This window comes from Toxorhynchites rutilus, chromosome 3 (genome assembly GCF_029784135.1).
Source record: "Toxorhynchites rutilus septentrionalis strain SRP chromosome 3, ASM2978413v1, whole genome shotgun sequence".
Lineage (NCBI taxonomy): Eukaryota > Metazoa > Arthropoda > Insecta > Diptera > Culicidae > Toxorhynchites > Toxorhynchites rutilus.
In genome coordinates this window covers 309,370,736-309,391,068 of record NC_073746.1, presented here as the reverse complement: position 1 = coordinate 309,391,068, position 20,333 = coordinate 309,370,736, and the positions used below count along the sequence as shown (strand labels likewise).

Genomic DNA, 20,333 nt, shown 5'->3' with positions numbered 1-20,333 from the left:
GCTTCTGACGTCTATCGTGTGGCAGCATGTAGCTGTCACCGATGAGCCCAGCAAGAAAGTGATAGGGCTGCACGCAGTGCTCCCAGCACTTCTGTTCCATTGCCGCAACATATAACAATACCAATTACAATAAACATTGAACAAGCTATTAAACTTTGTTTTCAAAACTAAGTTTTGGATTTCAGTTTACTTCAATATGATTGTGAAGGCATTTGCATTTGCTATGAAAGATGCTCAAACGATTAGAAAAATCTCAAGCAGAACTGTCAGTGCGCAGAACTTAAATCAGGGTAACATTTAATGTAGCATCCACATGTTAGCCAAGCCGATTATTCTTATTTGATACGGGACTGATTGTGTGCCAAATACAGGACTTTCTTTCCAGAGATCTTCTCCCTTCGGTTAGCTCACACAACGGCGGCGAATAATTTATTCATAAAATTGATCGTATCTTATAGCATCTACATTTCTTCTATACGCCACATGTGGAATAGTTAGATGGAATATTTTGTCTCTCTTTTGTAAACACATTCCCATTATCATTCATCGAACGCGTTTCCCATCCAACTTTGGAAAAAAGGTGCTCGGAAATTGTCCCTCTAACACACATAAATGTAAAGCGTCTTTCTTACCGATCTCGTATAACACTAAAAAAGTTTTGACTATCGTAAAGTAATACAATCGATTGTATAAATGTTTGTATAAATAACTTGCAATTTTGTCTAACTCAAATCTTCTGAGCGCGCAAAAAAAGCTAAAACTAAAGTAAAATCGCGCTGAGATTCGAAATTCCCAAAAAGAGCTGCGAAGTTCACGGTCTATCTCTCGATCGCCCACCCGCAAGCAATAGCTTACGTGCACTGCCCAGACTCTGAAATCGACAGCTCAGTTTTAGTCCTAGTTCAGACTCTTCTAGATGCGAGCTTTGCACTCCCGATTAAGATACAGTGACTCCACTCAACCATTGCGATCACAGCTGTCTGTTGTGATCGATTTCGATACAGCTAAATTGTCTTCCTTGCAGTCACAGTTATTGTTATTTAGACAGCCAGTGGCCGCATCAACGCCACCAACGTCCGCCGAACTCAGCGCCAGGGAATTCAGTTCAGCCACCAGAGATGGCTGCGGCGACGACTGCATTTGATCTCCGATCTTCACTTTCTCCCCCTCGTTATTATTGCTTGTGTCATCCGAATCGGGTAGCGACAGTCGTGGTATTCGCTCGGTCAGAGCCTGTTTCTGGGCTTCGCTGACCTCGGAGAAAATATCGATCAGGTTGTTAATTCCGATGAGGTACCCATCCTCGTGGTTGCCCACTTTCCACTTGCTGTCGTGGGTGGTGCAGATATCCTCCGGCAGGGCCACCGTTTTGGCGAAGTCGATCAACCACACGCTCGCGTTGTGCCGATCGTGCACGAACAGCAGCGAGGAACCGATCACCTCGTGTCGTTTGAAGAACTCCGAGAAACCGAGCGTGGCCCGGATCGCCTGCAACCGTTGGATGTATTTTGGCTGGAAGGGAAGCAGGAGGTGAGGTAAGGACCGGGTTGATTCACACGATGTGAGGTGAGGATCTTACCAATGCATGCGGGAATCCTTCGGTGAACTCCCGAAATGCTTCGCAGATCTGCTCCCGGCTTTTTGTCGTCTTGAAGTCTTTCGAGCTCGTTCCGTCACTCTTTTTGATGCCCTGAAGAAAAAAAAGTTGCTTCGTGAATTCGAAAGAAAAGTAAAAAAAAAAGTTGAAGGGTTGTGTACAAGACTTCGCCGCATAGAGATTATACTCGAAAAAAAGCATTTTTTTATTGTATGACATTGGTGAAATTTTTGGTAAAGCTAGTTTAGAGTGTAATGTTCACAAGTACAACATTTCGTCACAATCTGTCAAGTGGTTATTGAGATGGCTTCCAAGCAAGAAGGTGGGTCGCAAAACAGTTGGGTATCGACCATGTTCCGTGTGGTAAAATCGTTCAAGAAGACCCAGGTTACCCAACAGCGCGCTGGCAGCGGAAGAAAAGCGAAGACGACCGACCCGGTGAAGGCAAGGGAGGTGAGGGATTACTTCAAGCGCGATCCAAATTTTTCGATTCGGGACGTGGTCAAGAAGGTCAACTTTTCCGTCAGGTTCGTCCAGCAGACAATGAAGTGGGTCGGACTTCATATCTTCAAGGTAAGGAAGGCACCTAACCGAACCGATAAACAGAATACGGTGGTCAAATCTCGTAGCAGGGAGCTGTACCGCGAGTGGTTCGTGCAGCCAAAAATGCATCGTGGCGAGACGTACATTAAAGCGGATGCCAAGCAGATCCCAGGCGTGGAGTTTTTCGTCGGCAAGTTCCCCCTGGATGTTCCGGAGTAGCTCCGGAAGAAGAAGGTAGACAAATTTTCCAAGAAGTACTTGGTGTGGCAGGTGATCTGTGGGTGTGGCAAGTTCTGTACATAACGACCGGGAGCGATTTAACGATGGCCAAATATATAAAAAAGAATGCCTCCAGAAGCGACTGCTGCCCTTCCTCCGGTCCCACGAAGGTGGCACTCTGTTTACGCGACACCGGTGATGGAGGGGTACGAAGCCAACGATGTTGTTTTTATGCCGAAGGAGAAAAATCCACCAAACTCGCCAGAACTTCGTCCAATAGAAACATTCCCGAAAAAGTTCCGAAAAACAGGTTAGGGTTTCAAAAACAACCAGGATTTGAAGAAAGAGTGGATGAAAGTGTTTAGGAAAAATGGCGCAATTGTTGCATAGCAGGGTTGTCAAGTGTTTTTCAGCAAAGTCTGATGAACAAAAAATCTGGTTTCGTCTGGATATTTTTGAAATAGATTTTTCTTTATTTTTTGCGGGTTGAATTGTGATTTTTAATGATTTTTAATAATTGTTACATATGGATCAGTATTGTATTAATATTGATACACATGGATCGGTATATTCTTCCTCCATTGAAACACTATATTTAAAAATATCGTTTACGGTTCGAAAAAATCATGAAATGCTAGAATGTAGAGCTTGCAACTACGGAGACTTAGCTTGCAAGAGCTTGTTCCTTTTATTCATCAGTTTGAGGACAGATGTCAGATAAGTCAAAGAGATGCCACTTTGGCCTACTCTACATAATAACAAACACGAAACTAAAAGAGCATCGTACAGCATCGAGCCTACCGAGAAGCAATGGCTTCTAATAACAACCATCTTTTCGTGTATGGATGTAAAAATCTCAGAGGGTTCATTTTCGGAAGCTCCTGAATTTCATTAAGTTTGTTGCTTTACAGGGGAGTACAGCTTAGGTTGATATAAATGTCATGACACATCTGTATAGCTTCATCTGGGATGTCACTGAGTAATTGCTGAAACTTCATCAACTTATAGTTTTGCAATAAATCTGAAGAAATCTGGACGAATCATAAAAAGTCTGGAAGGTTGGTAACGCTGTTGCACACGATTTGATGGGTAGCGTTAAATCAGAGGTGCGGGCATTACCCTAGGAGAATTGGTTGAAAAAAACAACTTTACAAAAATATCGTTAATATGTTAATATTTATTCCCTGAGAGTTTCCAACCTAAATAAAATTTTTGTCTGTTGCATTTTTTTTGACGTAGGACTACGTCTAACCGGAAGATATGGGGGGTGAAATGGAAATCTAGGCACTGAACAAGTAGGAAAAAATGCAAGATTTGGAACGCTTATAACTCGAGCATTTCTCAATAGATCGCAAAGGTTTTTGCATCAATTGATAGGAAATATATCTACGCATCTATCATAACGAATAACGTTTCATTTTTCTTGAGATAAATAATTGAATAATTGTGAAATATCAAGCATTGTCCAAATACACTATGTGCCCATTTTTGATTGGTCCATTTTGTGCTCCTCAAATCGTACCGACCAAAACGGGCAACCAGAGCAGCAGCGAAATAGAATGAAGCACGATTGGAAAGGAAAAAGAAAAAAATGAGGGAAACATTGGTCGCAGTCTCACACATGCGTAATTCTCGAGCCAGCCAGTCAGCTTAAAAATCCCCTCTCCGCTGCCGTAACGATCATTCTCATCCGAACCGTACACCACATCGTTTCGCATCACCTCACATCAACAAACCAACACAAGCAGCCATGGTTGGATATGGCAAAGGAGGAAAAGTGAAGGGAAAGGCAAAATCCCGCTCGAACCGTGGTGGTCTGCAATTTCCCGTAGGTGTATCCGCCAATTGCACCGGAAAAGGTAGCTAGGTCGAGCGCGTTAGTACCTGTGTACCAGTCCACCTAGCCGGCGTTATATAGTTTCGGCCGCCGGAGTGATCGAGTTGGCTGGCAAAGCTGCTCGCGACGATAAGAAAACCTGCATTCGGAACATAACACATTCGGTTCGGCGGACATCAAGACAACAGGCAGTTGCAGCGAATGGCGAGTGGCAAACGCAATCGCAAAACGGCATCAGGTAGCAGAAGAAAACATTTTGTTCTTTATACAAACTGCTTTGGTGGCAAATCCAAAACAAGGCGGCATCGAGGGCGTTCGAAATGGTTTTTTTCAAAACCACGAGTACTAAGTTTTCTAAATTGGAACCATTCCATAAAACAAGGCGCTTTTCAGGGCCATTAAACCTTCCAAAAAAGAGTTTAGGAAATAAAGTTCAATGGTTTCTAAAACATTATCCAAAATAATAATAAAACACAAATTGATGTTTTCATAATTTGTTTGCCAGGATTTGATGAGTATGTGAATTTGGCAGTTGTTCTGAGCTTATTGATAGTTGGGGACTTTCCTGATTATTCAATTTTCACCAATTCTTAAATTGTTTCCAGATTGAAAGTACAGTAATCTACAATTAGTTCGACATTTAGCTAATTGGACGGACATGTAATGTGACTTATTTAGTTGGACATTTTTGTAAACATAGAGATCCAAATTATGATCCCACATTGAAAGTCGACACTGTACCACTGTCATCGCAAATGTTCAATTACAGGTTAAAATTACCTCCAATCCGGCACTGAGTGGTGGTAATGCGACGTGCCATTGAATGTAATTTACTGTAAAATATGTCACAAGCTGGATGGGAAGAAATTTTCCAACTGTGAAAGCTGTGGCGAGTGACAACAAATCGCTAAACAGGAAGGTTTAGCCGAACAAGATGGGAATATCGAGTGATAACAAAAACACAACACCAAAGGTTCTTTTCAGAACCATTAACATATTCATAAAGAGTAAACAGTAAACTAATCCATTTTTCAGGTAGATAGGTAGGTATTCACGTAGGTGAAGAAAATAAAACAATATATTTAAAATATATATTTAAAAAAAGCTGTCCCCTTTGCATAGTCCTACGTCACTCCGGTTATGTCCCCGACATTACCCACCCGTCTTTTTTTGAGTACGGTCTATTGTTGACGTAGGATTACGTTGGATGTTGCATGCTAATTTGAATAACTTTGAGCAATCGCAGACGACCACGTGCTAGGGAAACGTTTTGGAGTCCACACAAAACGATGGTAATTTGGAAGCTCTCTTTTCATATTACCACATATTACCTGTCGAAATTTTAACAGGGTCTTTCAGATTATTCGCTCACGCAAAAAAATCGAATAGCTCCTCATAAAAATTTTTTTTCGCGCCGTCGATGGTAACACTGTATTCCCCACTTCGGGACGATAATATTCGGCAACTCGTTCAGCCTGATCGGATAGCATTTAGTGTCAAGATGTACAATTTACCAGAACGTGTATTTTTAGTGAAATCGTATTACTCGAGCAACCGAAGCCCTAATGAAACTTTGTCTTCTTATGGTAAGAATTTCAACATTTCTCGTCGTCGATTACTTCCTCTGGGGGTACGTGAAGGCCCGTTGCTATGTTAATAAGCCACAAATTTTGGAGGAACTTTAAGAAGAAATAACTCGGTTTTTCAACAGCATCGAAGTCGTAATGTTAGAGCTGTGCATGAAGAATTTTGTTCGCCGTTTAAAACGCGTTATTTCGTGTTTTAAAAATAAAAATCGGTTCACTTTTGTAGAAGTTATTAAAATTTGTTGCGTGAGCGTTTCAACTGAAAAACCCTGTATAAGAACAGTGGAATTCAACCTTTTTTTTTCAAGAGGGGCCACAATCTCGTTTTAGTCATGCTATCACGGGCTACAAAACAAAATTAATAAAGAAGAATAGCGTCCAAGACACGACGGCATTGTTAACGTAGGACTATAAAACTATAACACGCGAGAAGCAAACATTACAGAAATGCAAGATTGAAACTCTTTAGGATAAACATTAGGTAGCACTGACAAGGCACGATGAATGAATGCTTTCACTGAATGAGGACGAGCGAATGTTTCGCTAAGAAATAAAATGACATTTTGAACAAATTCTCAATGTAACTCTTAGGATTAACATATACTCTTGATTTCTCGCTGTCCAGAGCGATACTTAAACACTGAAATAACTCAATTACCAATAAGTTTTTCAGTAACTCTTAGTGAAATTACATTTCCAACGGACCAAAGGACAGTGAAAACGGAAACAACAACAAAATTCGAACCGAATCGGATGTGAGAGAGGATGACGGTGCCGACAGCAACCGCTTTCAGCTCTCACCGCTAAAAAAAACCTTCTTTACATCCGGCTCTAAATTCACTGCACCTTGACGCCATTTTTATCTCGATCCCGATTGATAGATCGGAACTATTTTGAAAATATCTCTCTAATCGAATGTTTTGGTGGGTCTGGGAAGGACCGATGGGTTTGCGTGGTTTTATAGAAGCCAATGGAGATGAATCATTCTTGTTCCGGCGAGAATAATACATGGGATTTGTGTCGTTATTGCCAGTGTATGCTGCGCACTCAGTATGCATCGCGAATATTCTTCTCGTGCTAGACATAGTTATGCCCGAGGCGATTACATATTTGTCTCCCACCACCGTTGTTTATTCGATAAAGCATAAAATCAACAAATCGTACGTGTGACTCAGAATACATTTTCCAATTTCCACATGATGGTGTGGAAACCGGCACGACACTTCCTATTTAACATTTCTCTTCTGCTTTACTTCTGTCTGTCAGTGAAAACTCTGCACTATGCTCACATCGCGCGTATTCTGATATCTCTTAGGAAGCACGCTTTTGAATTAGGCAGTTTTTTAGGAGTTGGCAGAGTATTCCAATTCACAATGTCTCTGACGAAAAATGATTGGCTATAATAGAAGGAACTGTGCTGAGGAATTCTATAGCTTTTTGTCCGAGTGTTTCGCATTAGTACAAGCTTTTCAAATGATCATCCACTCTAAATTACTTCTAAAGACAACGCATAGGTTGTTTACACGATTCAAAAAATATTATATCATCGTCATCAAGTACTTTTTGTTTTGTTATTAACCCTCTACAGCCCAAGACCGCCTTTAGACGGGCTTCGTGGATTCTCTTTTTTTCAAATTATTCAGACATTAGTTTTAATGTTCACTTTCACTAGAACTTTTTTAGAATATTTTCATCCATCACACATACACATTGTTTTTATGCTGGCAGCTTTCTGCTAGAAGTCTAGAAGTATTTTATGTTTAAAGTCAGAAATTCGAGATAAAAGTGGAGTAGTTTTTTTTAGATAAATAAAAAAACTCGGGCGGTAGAGGGTTAACATAGCTTTGGTTTTGTCGGTGTACGGTAGAAGACTCGAAGGGGGTTTCCAACTCTATGTAGCAAACGCTGGTTTGATATGCTGTTAGCTCTTTGTTTTACCTCAACACTCCGCTGACGATCACACACACAGATCGCAGCTTGCTCTGCACAGCAAATAGCATTACAAAAAAACAACATCAATGGCAGCAAGATATTTTTTTCCATACAGGATCCATACAGCAGACAATAGAGTAGCACAAGGTCCTGTTACATAATCGAAATTTCACTAATAATATTAGTCTTGGAACTTGTAAATTTCTGTTGCATAATGAATCTAGAAGAACAAATCTACAAGTCTAATATTACAAGTTGTTTACACTAATATTATTAATGTTACATAACACAACAGCAAATTATTAGTTTCAACTTGTACTTTTTTCTACAACATCGAGTGGACCCGTTATTTCATTTACAAGTTCGTTTTAGATCGATTTTTTGTTTGATTTTTTTGAGTTGAATTAGATGAATCGAGTAACGAAAAAAGTTGTTTTGTATAAATGAAAAAAAATTTAAAATTTCACTTTTCATCATGAAGCTGATTTTTGCAGCGTTTCGGATGACTCCTGCGAAGGTTGAACAAATTATGCGAGTAATTGGTGCTTACATCGAGCTTTTCAAATCGTGGAGGTGCATTCAAGCCACGTCAACAATTGAGTACCATCTTATAATACCGCGCTATGTCAGGGAATTCATATAGCGGCAAAAAACCATAGTATCCATAAACAAACTTTGATTGTAAAAGATAAATGAGGCGTTACTAATGAAACAACGGCGCGTTACTAATAAAACAAGTACTAATATTATAAGTCCGATGTATGATTATTATTACAAAGCAAAATATTTGAACTTGTAGCTTCTAGACTTGTAACTTGTAACTTGTAACTAATATTATGAGACTGATTATGCAACAGGGCCCAGGCAGCATCATAACTTTTCGGGAGGAACAAAATAAGGAAGATGGGATCAGATTCATGGTATTGTAGAGACAGGAATAAATAAGTTTGCAAAGATAAGTTCAACAGTTTTGTTTAATTTTAGGAGTGGAAGGCAATCGAAGGATATTTGAGGGGGAAAAACTTACGGAAGGAGAAGAAGATCTATGGCAGGATAAGGTTTTTAACGCACGAACTACTTTGTTCAACTGTGTGGATCGATATAGAATCTTCAGAGCCTTTGGGTTTGATGAAGACAACTCCGTTACGCGTTGAAACATTACGCACATGTCCAAATCTCTTCATTTTCATAGCAGCAGCAAGCGTTCCCCTTGTATTGGTTGTTAAATTTTCATTGATGTAAATGTAAATTGATCAGTCTTATCGTTATGACTTTTTAGAAGACGATTCCACCTTTTCTTTATAAACACTGACTGTGATTGGAATAATTATGATCATAGTTTGAATTATACACACTTTAAAATTTCTCAGCTCATTTGCCTCTAGCCTTGAAAAGGACAATTTGGAAAACTAAACTAAACTCTCGGCCAAGAAAAAAGGGCATTTGGAAAACCTTGCTGCCATCTGGTCGTTAGCTGGGTGACTGATGAATCGGGAATATTGTGAAATCACTTGTTCATACTCAATAGATTGAAAACGGGTGGAGCTGAACGCTATATTTGCTATTCTTATTTCATAAAAATGTGCACTTATTTAGCACCATTGCTAAAATACAGTCCTATGTCAAAAAAGTAGGTAATGATTTCTGAGGCTTTCGTTATTGTTACACATACAAAATAAATTAAAATTAAGAATCACCAGATGGGCCAACCAGAAGAGCCCGCCGGGCCGCAGGTTGAGTATAGCTGATCTAGAGCAAAAAGATAATAATCCTACAACAAAATCTGAAATATATTCGACCAGTTGATGAGCGATCAGATTGAACATTCAGACATTGCTAAACCTATTATTGTTTTGTCACACCTATATTGAAACACGTAAGCATAACACTAACCTCTATCCGAAAGCCAAGCGTCGATGTGCTGGAGATCGTTTCACGCCACACCATGTAACGGGGCTTCGTAACACCTTTGGCGCGGTGTTCCTCCTCAGTCGGTGCGTTCTGATCGATTTGGATCATTTTTTCGTACATGTCCTAAAAAAATAAACAATGTTGTCATAAAACGTTCATGAGTAAGGATGATTCAAAAAAGGAAATACCTTTCGCAGCTTCGGCTTCTCTTTGGCTTTCGAAAGCTCCTCCTCCAGATAGGTTCGCACGCCAATTTTGCAGTCCATCACGCACGGCTGGTAGAAGTCACTGAGCAGATCCTGTAGCTGAATGTAGGTGGCTGTATGGATTCTTTGGTTAAGGAAAATTCGCTACGTAATACGGGATCTTCGCACATTGCGTGCATTGTGCAATTTCCACTCCCACCGAGATCGATCGATGACGATATGCTGATGCAGTAAATACGTTTTCGCCTTCCCCAACAGTTTCTCTCAACCGAAACAACCAGTTCCAGTCGATGCCCAACAATAAGGTAATCATTAGCATATAAATTGGATTAGACACGCAATGTATTCAAAGTGCGGAGTAAACAAAACAAAAAAAAAACAGCAACCTATATTTAGAACGCTCGTGATGTTTTTTTTGCAAGATCTAAAAAGTTGCCATCTCAAAATGAAAAAAAATGGTCCTCACACCCGGCAGCCTGTGGAGAGAAACACAACCAATTAGCCAAGCAAATAAGCCGATCATTTATACTTCGTCTCTCGATTGTTGTTTAGCTGTGCGCGGCACAACAACGTTGAAACAACTACATCGCGAGCATACATTTACGGCTGTCTGTTTCGATTAGCTAGGGCAACAATTTATCGGAATATCGGAACGCGCCTATAAACGAGCTGACCGATAAGATCGACATTTTGCGCGTCATCAGTGCTAAATGGGCGGGGAAAATGAGATTTGGCGATACGCATCTGAATGGAATTGGGATCATTGGCTCCGCTTGATTTGTAAAAGGATACATTCACCGTCGTCACTGTTGACTTGACCCTTGTATTCGGGAACGTACGGTCGGAGGACATCCTTCATGAGGACCTGTGGAATAGAAGGAATAATTGTTGTGAGTTCGGTGCATATCACACGATTTTTGACAATGTAAATAATAAATGATTTGTGAATTTGTAAATGCAAAAGGCAAAAAAATCCTTCATTTTGAAGTTGAATTGAATAAAATATTATTTATATAGGTAAACTAGCTGACCAGGCAAACGTTGTTCTGCCAAATAAATTATTTCTAGTGAATATTTTGGGTGTTGTATAAAACACACTAATGTATTGTAAGTGTGTTTGAATATTTTAACGATCTTCAAAATAAATCGAATGTGACCGATAAAAAAACGAATTAAATGATTTGAACGAAAGGTTCTATGGTGTTTCTTGGTGTATTTCATTAACGTAACTGACATGTTTGATCTCTTAAAAGTTAAACGTCAACTGAAAAAAGTAATATAAGTTTGTCGTAAAGTAGAAAAAATGAAATATAGAAAATCAATATTTATTGCTGTCTCCTTGCTAGAAAATACGTGCATGTGATTTTCAACATGGCTTAGTTTATAACAGCTTGGTCGCGTTCATAAATTGGAAAACAACGATACGCCAGCTAACCTCAATGGAGCTGATTAATCGGCCTGTTTGGAATCGCATTATTTTATCGTTGTCATTCAATCGAGGAGTATTCACATCGGTAATCTAAGTTTGAAACACAGCCATATTGCTTCCTTTATTCATGGATGTTTTTATTACTCTTCACCGAGTTGTAGAACTCAATATTCATATATGCATATGAGTGATCGGATTTTACAATTCGATCGAAATCGACTTTTACACTCTTAAATTCGTTCGCCTTGTCGCGAAACAATGGTCAAAATAAGTCATCCGTATTTGTGGTTCAATTTACTCTCTATCTGATCGGCATAACTCCGGAAATAATTCTAAATTGTTGAAATTTGAATGAAAATTATTATTCGATTTCGTTTGGATGCTAAATTTGTTTTGAATGTGTTTGAATGCTAAATTTTGCGTGTTTATTCCACCCGAAAAACCATTACTATTTTTGCTTCATAGAAATGGAACATGGAGACCAACGTTGTTTACGTCGAATTGCGTGGCAAGGTTGTCACATTTGCTCAACTCGATTGGACTTGAGCTTGAACAGAATGCTAAATTGCGCTTTTTCCATTCAACAGAATACAACCAACAATATGTGGGGACGAATACGATCGAACTTCATTTTGTGTTTGAACACACGCGCAATGTCATGACAATGCATCGCGCTTTGGCCTGGCTATAACTAAAGCTGTGTCGGCGTTGCTCATGATAGTGTCTCGCAAGTGAATGTATTATTCCTCGCACCGCTTTTGTTGATTGTGTAGTAAGAATTGCAGTCGTTCACTCTCTACCTTCGCGTATATGTCGACCATAATCACACAAAACAGCTTTCAAAAATTAACTGAACATTCAGAAAGGCCGAACTTGTCAGCATAAATAAGAGACTTGAGTATTAACAGTATTCTAATCAATAAAAAACAACATACTTTCTCACGAGATAAAGATCTTTTTGACGTAGGACTACGTCTTTCATTTCTATACCGGGGTGTAAAATCAAAGTTTCGAAAACGAAAGCGTTACGCCGGAGACCGAGATTTTTAGTGTTAATAGCTCCTAAACAACTGAACGAAATGGTATGATAAACACTTCATTCGAAAGATAAAATGTCTACGCGTTCTATACTTGTTACTTTCTGATCCAAAAACTAGTTTCAATAGTCTTAAATTTGCTTTCAAAATAGGCTATTGAAATCACCAATCGGTATATAAGCGAGCGCCGCTCGGAAATCCACTCAGTTCTAATTGAACAGCGATTGGAGCATGTTGTCGCTGTTGTGGTGAAGCTCTTCATTTATCATGAAAGCGCGGATGAACGGTGTCACCAAGAGCCTGTTTGTGCACCTTAGGCCAGAAGGGAATCCATCAGGAGGAGAGTGATGCTACAAACGGTTCCCCAGGAAGATCTCGAAGCAGCCGCTACACACACACACATACACGCACGGAATTCTTTCCGTTTGGATGCCATTCAGCATCGAGAAAGATCCGGAAAATAATCTGCCAGTTCCTCTAGGAATTTAAAAATACATTCATGTGAAAGAGTTTATTTGAATGTTTTCTATCCATGTAACACTGTGACCAAATATGTTTCAATCAAGTGCTATTAACAGATGGTTATCGAGTTAGCATTAACCACTGGTGGGCTTCCAGTATCGAGGAAAATGTGGAAATATCTAATCGTTACTGAAAATAATCTGCCAGTTCCTCTGGGATTTTAAAATTACATTCATATGAAAGAGTTTATTTTAATGTTTTCTATCCATGTAACACTGTGACCAAATACATTAGGTTTTGTGATTTTTCAATCAATCGCAATCAACAGGATAGCTTCTGAAGATTATTCTTCCCCATCAGTAGGATATTTCCGTATCCAATATTGGATGCATAAAACCTTGTGCCTCCAACGTAACGCTCTCGTTTTCGAAGTTCTCCAAATATTCATTCATTCAGAATGAATTCAGATTCAACTTCATACAAATGATCTCTAAATCAACGATAGTCCTACGTCACCCTTGCGGTTATACCATAGATATAACCCACTTCCTGTTTTTTTTATCTAGTAACATGGCTGCCCGTAAGAGTGAATTGAATGTAAATGAATTTCGAATTTGTTTGTGATGATTTCTCTGTCTGAATTTTTATCACTTTTTTCCAAATTTTCCAAATTGACGGAAAACCACATTTTTGACAATTGGGAAAATACTGGCAACAACCCATCTAGTCCATTCGCTCACAAGTTACCAACGCAGCAAGTCGTAAAATAACAGTGAGGTTGTTGTTTTCGCGCCACGTTTATTTTTTCTCAGAAAAAAGTTTATATTTCTTTATGACAAATATATAAAGTGAAGTGTTGATGAATAGCTTTAAGTATTCATAGCTTTTCCTTTTGTTTTCTTCTATTAGATCAATTAGATGCTGGGTAGAATGGTTTTAGAACATAGGTTATGTTTTAGGAAATATCATTAGTCCTAAAACATAACCATGTGAATAGTTTATGGACATTGAAGAAGATTGTTTTGCTGGATTCGAAGTTTGTCTGAATGAGGACGTGTTTTTGAATCAAAGTAGAGATGTTTACCGGATGTCTGGAGATGTTTACCGGATGTTTAAGCTACATATTTACGTCCCCAATATGTTTAAACAAACCTGTAAGAGATAGTGGAGTATTTCTGATTACACCTATGAAGAAGATATACTAGAACATATCCTTTCAGGTAACCTGAAGATAGCAAGGGTTGAGCGTATTAACAGATGGACAAAGGAAAAACTTATTCCGACATATATCGTTAAAATTTATAAGGTCAGGAAATTCCGGAAAGTGTTTCAATCTTTGGGATAATGCCAGGGTTGAACAGTATATTTACCCGGTAAGAATGTGCACCAAATGCCTAAGATATGGTCATAAAGGGTCCACACGCGGCATACATAATGGCAACACAGAAACTGACTTTTCCGGAAGCAGTCAGACAAACTCCAAAAACTTCTCATGTTCAACATAGACTAAACTCTGTTGCCGATTTCCCGATACTTCAACACACTGCAAATCAGGAAACGAACAATTCGTCTCCCAGGGACCATGCTCTTAGAACGTCAGTGCAACAATCGGAATATGAAAACATCAAACGGTTAGTGAAAGAAGAATTGCAAAAACAATTCAATTTGGATAATTCCATAACAAAACATACTGCGCTTGCTGCGCGTAAAGATTCTATTGATTCTGATATTCTCCTAATCAACATAAGCGATCAGATGAAATATATTATTGACCCGAAATTAAAAACAATGAGCGAAAAAATTCTCCAAAAGCAAAATGGGAATGCAAAGAAATCTTATCTTCATGCAACATAATATAACCAGTATTAAAGCATCTGATACGTGCAAATCACTTAAACATTTCCTTTTAACTAACAATATAGACATTGCCCTCCTTCAGGAAATTTGGATAAAACAAAATGAAGAATTCAAATTTCCAGGTTATAATTTTATTAAAACTGTGCGGCCATCTGGGTACGGTGGCGTCGGTATTTTAATAAATAATAACATAAGATTCGAAGAACTTCAGATACAACACATAGACCATCTGGAAGTAATCGAGTTTGCGTTACTTTCTGTGTATTAGAGATAGTAAATTGCGATACAGAGGGGGGGGGGGGTAGGTGTTCCAAAATCCGGAATTTTAGCATTACGTAATTTGTGCATGACGCCTAATACGTTCACGGAAAGATAGTTCTACTCCAGGAATAGATAGCATATCGTTTTTTATGTTTAAACGTACAAATCCTAAAATAATAAACAAAATCATAGAGATTTTAAGTATGGCAATAAATGAAAATATCATTTCAGATGATTGGAGGATCATAAAAATTATCCCATTACTAAAACAATCAGCGAATCCAAATCATTACAGCTCTTACAGACCCATCGGTATGCTATCCGTGGTACTCAAACTGAACAATTTCATAATAAAGAACCGTATTACCGATCGTATAAACGAAAACAACATATTACCATCATATTCATTCGGGTTCAAAAAGAAGGTATCAGCCATCAACTGCGTAAACACTCTCCTGTCGCACATTCACCATACCAAGAGAGAAGGAAATATAATCATAGCTACCTTCCTAGACTTATCAAAGGCTTTTAATAATGTAAATGTAGAGAAGTTGCTTTCGATCCTTGAACAAGTGAATACCTCGTTTGTCATAATTAACTGGATTTTTAATTATCTCAAAAAACGTGAAATTATACTCAAACTCAATGATGGTACAAATATCACCTCAACCACGAGTAAAGGACTCCCGCAAGGGTGTCCCCTCTCGCCCGTTTTATTCAACCTCTATACGGTCAATATACATAATTTAACTACAAGAAACAGAATTATCTTTCAATTTGCAGACGATTTCACAGCAGTCGTTATGGCTAAAAATATTGAAGAAGCCACTATTACAATGAACCGCTTTTAAATGATATCGCGAACATTCGCAATGAATTGGATATGCAAATCAATGTGAATAAAACAGCATCGGTGATGTTCACTAACAAATATCACGCGGCTACAAACCTGCAATTGAATAATCACCCTATTAATGTTAAACCATACCATAAATTCCTGGGTATTAACTTAGATCAAAAACTCAAATGTAAAACCCACATAGACATCACAGCTTCCAAAGCCAGAAGAAAAATAAATATATTGAAAATGTTAGTGAAGAGAAAAAATGGAGCTCATCCAGCCACCATGCTACGTGTCTCGAAAACCGTTATTCAATCACTGATTGATTACGGATTAACAATAGTCGCATCCACGTCTACAAACAATTTCACGACTCTTGAAACGATACTACACCTGTATATCAGAATATCAATGAGATACATGAAATCAACTCCCAATCACGTTATTTTAGCAGAAACAGGTGAGCTTCCCTTGAAAGAAAGAGCAGAATTTTTAGCATTGAAAGAATGCACAAAGCTAATTTATGAAAATAACAGTCCAATTGTCAAATATCTCAATCTGTTTATGAACACAGACTTAACCAGCAAACATTACACATTTCTAGAAAAAATTATAGCATTAAATAATAATCATATCATCATCTTTTACAAAGGGGGCTCGAAGAATACCATACCATCCATCAAACAAGTTAGAAATTATTCCAGAAATACCGAATATTTCAAAAAACAGAACATCCATAGAAATCCAAAAAAGAATACGAAATACACAAATAATTACCATATAAAAATAAATAAATCTTAACAGACGGATCAAAAACACAAGGGAAAACAGAATACGGAATCTACGACACACAAGAAAATACATCCTATAGTGGAAGACTAATTTCACAAATCACAATCATGAATGCAGAATTAATAGCCATACAGAAAGCAATCAATCACACCATTGTTAAAAATATAGAAAAGGCAGTGATTTTCACAGACTCTAAAAGCGCCGCACTACTTATTGAAAATACAAAATCAACCGATAACAATATAGTTTGTGAAATTTTGGAAAAAATAAACAATTCAAATTTGACAAAAATTACGCTCCAATGGATTCCAGGGCACATTGGAATAATAGGTAATGAGCGTGCAGTTCATGCAGCTAAACTGGGAACAACTATGACACGAACACATAATAATTCCAAAAGATGATCTAATTCATAGTTTCAAATACGAAACAACATGCTTATGGGAAACTAGATATTAAATTATATCGCTTGAAAAGGGGATCAACCACTATAAGAGAATGTCGAATATAATATTAAAGCCATGGTTTATAGATTTCAGATTGAGCACAGAGTAAACAATTATTATGTCAAGATTAAGGTCAGGCCATACCGCTACGAAAGATAAAGTACACAAGTGGGGTCTACTTCCTGACGATTGATGCGAATTCTGTAACGTTCCACAAAATATTTCACACATCTTACACGAATGCAAAAATTAAAGTCATATCAGATCAAAATATCCCTTATTGCAAGAAAACCCTGACATCATAGCTATTCTAGCCAGAAACAAAATAGAAGATCAATAAAAAAAACCGGGATTTATAGGAGAAACCAAAATCAGCATTTAGGGAAATAAAATCAGCACTTCACAGTAATTACACGATAAAGAACTATGAACGTCGGTCGAAATCAGTAAAAGACATTGAAACGTTACAATACTTGGCTGTTATGGATCGACAGGTCTGCGCTAGAAACGAGAAATAATAAAAAACCCATCTAGTCCTAGTTCATACGAGGGCGGTCCGATAAGTACTTAGCCTCATCGCCCGATGGTGTCAGTATCGGAAGAGATATTACTTATCGTGTAGTACATTCCCGTAAACGGCTACTGTCAAAATTTGAGCCGAATCGGACTCGTAGTTTGGTTTTGACCGTGGGTGGAAGTGGGGGTGTCCGCGGATTTTAGAAAAATGGAAAAAATGGAAATTCCGCAAATTCGTCGAATTGCACTACGAACTGCTGCCCCATCCACCGTATTCTCCCGATTTGGCTCCGTGCGACTTTTTTTGTTTCCAAACTTGAAAAAGTCACTCGTCCGGCAGAAGTTTGAGTCGAATGAGGAGGTCATCGCCGCCACGGAGACCTACTTCGCAGACCTCGAGAAAACGTATTTTTCGGACGGATTAAAGAAGTTGGAGCATCGCTGGGTCAAGTGTATCGAGCTGAAAGGAGACTATTTTGAGAAATAAATCGCCACTTTTCCAAAATTTTGGTTTTTTTTGTAGGCTGCCCTCGTTTATCAAGTATCCAAAGCATCTAAGGCATATTGAGCATATTGTGCTCCCGTGGCCGAGTGGTTAGCGTCATAACTAACATGCCGGGTGTTCGGGTTCGATTCCCGTTCTGGTCGGGGGAATTTTTCGTCAAAGAAATTTCCTCCGACTTGCACTGTGATCACGCGTATTCTAGAGCTTGCCACTCAGAATGCATTCAAGACGTGTTATTTGGCATAGAAATCTCAACTAAGTACTAATAAAAATGATGCAAGTAATACTACGTTGAGACGGCGAAGTTCCTCTAGGAACGTTAGTGCCATTGAAGAAGAAGAAGAAGAAAGCATCTAAGGAAACTAAGATTTCATTCAGGACAATGTTATCCATTGTAACCTCTCTAGATGGTTAATCACGGTTCTTGTAATCATGAGTTGTGTGACCATCCTGAAGGAACGAACTCAGCAAATATGTTACGATTTCATTGTGGTTTCACCGAAGTGTCGAAATTCTGTTTTTGTTTACCAGATGTCATGGAAATAGATGTCCAGTTCTCACTATTGAAAATATGTGTTTAAAAAATTAAGTATGAGTCGTATTTTTGAAGGGTAATTTTTCAATCATATTTATTCTTTTTTTTTTGACGTAGAACTACGTCTTTCATTAAGGGTGCCAAATCAGAAAACAGGTAACGTTTTTATGAAATAAAGTTAACGTTAATAACTATTTTTACCGCGAACTGATTTTGGCGATTTGGAAACTCCCCAAGATTTGTTTAATATGCTATACATTAGAATCTCCTGGTTTGTAAATGGTTAAAACACATGAAAACTTTAAGCGTTTCCATTTTCCCATACATTTGTTCTAAAATATAAACGCCTTTACTCAGGCAGCAACCAAAATCAAGCTCCCCCCGCTGGTGGTGAAGGCGGTCGCTCTTGACAAACTCATCAGCGAATTCGCATCGATGGGTGTTACACTGGAGTACAAGCTGTGTGGCATAATTCAGTCTTTTTCCAAGTGAACATTGTTTGTTTTTCATCATCATAAGGACTTCGTTGGTGCCTTTGACATTGCATGAATGCATTAAACTGACGTTATGGCGAAGCAGGCATTAAGGTTGTGCGCCAAAAAATCATTTGGGGAATACCAAGCATCTTGAATGGCGTACTGGAATGTTATAAGTTATTTGGGTTTGCGTGCCAGGCCCAAAACTGCCTTCAACTAGGATTGCGCTAAACTTGATAATAATAAAGCAATGCTACTGTTTCCGAGGTTGTTGAGGATGTTGATTAACAAAAAAGAGTTTATTTCGCTTGTTTAGACACCAAGAAAGTAAATGTCGTTCGGGAATGTTGTATGTGATTAGGCTTCGCTTGCCAGTAGAAAAACTTCCTTCACTAAGGGTGGCTGCTGCGCTTATCTTGAGCATGAGAAAGTAATGCAACTTTTTTCGAGGCATGTAATATAAACTGAATCGTTTCTTTTGAGAATAACGCAAAATAGTTAGAAGTGTTTATATTCCTAGTAGTTTCAAGCCACCAATATATGGCTCGGTATGCGTGCTATGGCGAACGCTTGTTTGGCGCTAGGTTTACGTTGTACGAACGATGCCTAGAGGTGCAATTCCACTGAGGCAATACGAAATAACATGTAGCATGATATTTGATACTTGCATGTGCTGTCATTGTTGCTGTTTCCTCGCGGTGCCAACGATATATTGATGTAGTTGTTATGAGATGTAGAATAATGGTGCTGGTGCAACATGTATATAATAGACTGTAGCCGAGTTTAAGTCAATTGCGAAAAAGGCCACCGGAATAGCGTAATGTAAATTTGCAATGCATTGACATGAAATTAATTGCGACATATGATCAGCTAGTGTATTGTTCTGCGAGGGCAAGAATGACATGAATGACATCAATCAATTTTCGTCAACTGATTCTACAACGAAAAAACATTTCAGAGATTATTCTACTAAGCTACTAAGCAAAATTTCACAGCACTATAGAATAATATCCGAAGGTATAAACAAGCGAGTAGTTCTACGTCAACAATGCGGTCGTATCTTGGACAAAACCTCCCATAATTTTTTTTTTAAATTTTATCCCATTTATTTATTTAAGGCTCATTAGCATTTTAGCTGTAACAGAGCCGAATTTTAATCGTGTACATGTCACATGTTTATCATATATCTATAATTAACACATTACACAGTTGCCATTCGCCAGTATTCCTTCTATACCATTACATATGGTACATTCACACAGTAGCCATTTAGACGTAAGAGTATTCTTTCTGTTTTTCCATTATTCAGTTGGACCACCGGACAGCGGAGACAGTTGATTGATCA

The 20,333-nt window shown here is 38.4% G+C and overlaps 1 protein-coding gene across 4 annotated transcripts in view; it reads right to left on the bottom strand.

Annotated features, from left to right (window-relative positions):
• Positions 1–403: 403 nt before the first annotated feature.
• The window catches only part of LOC129778502 (inositol-trisphosphate 3-kinase A), a 511,575-nt gene continuing 491,645 nt past the window's right edge, over positions 404–20,333 (bottom strand). For all 4 annotated transcript variants that reach the window (XM_055785428.1, XM_055785429.1, XM_055785431.1 and 1 more), the window contains 5 exons: positions 10,624–10,696; positions 9,814–9,944; positions 9,608–9,748; positions 1,580–1,690; positions 404–1,512 (listed from right to left, as the gene is read on the bottom strand). In XM_055785428.1, the coding sequence (XP_055641403.1) occupies positions 958–1,512; positions 1,580–1,690; positions 9,608–9,748; positions 9,814–9,944; positions 10,624–10,696 (1,011 nt within the window). In that variant the 3' untranslated portion in view covers positions 404–957. The remainder of the gene's footprint in view (positions 1,513–1,579; positions 1,691–9,607; positions 9,749–9,813; positions 9,945–10,623; positions 10,697–20,333) is intronic.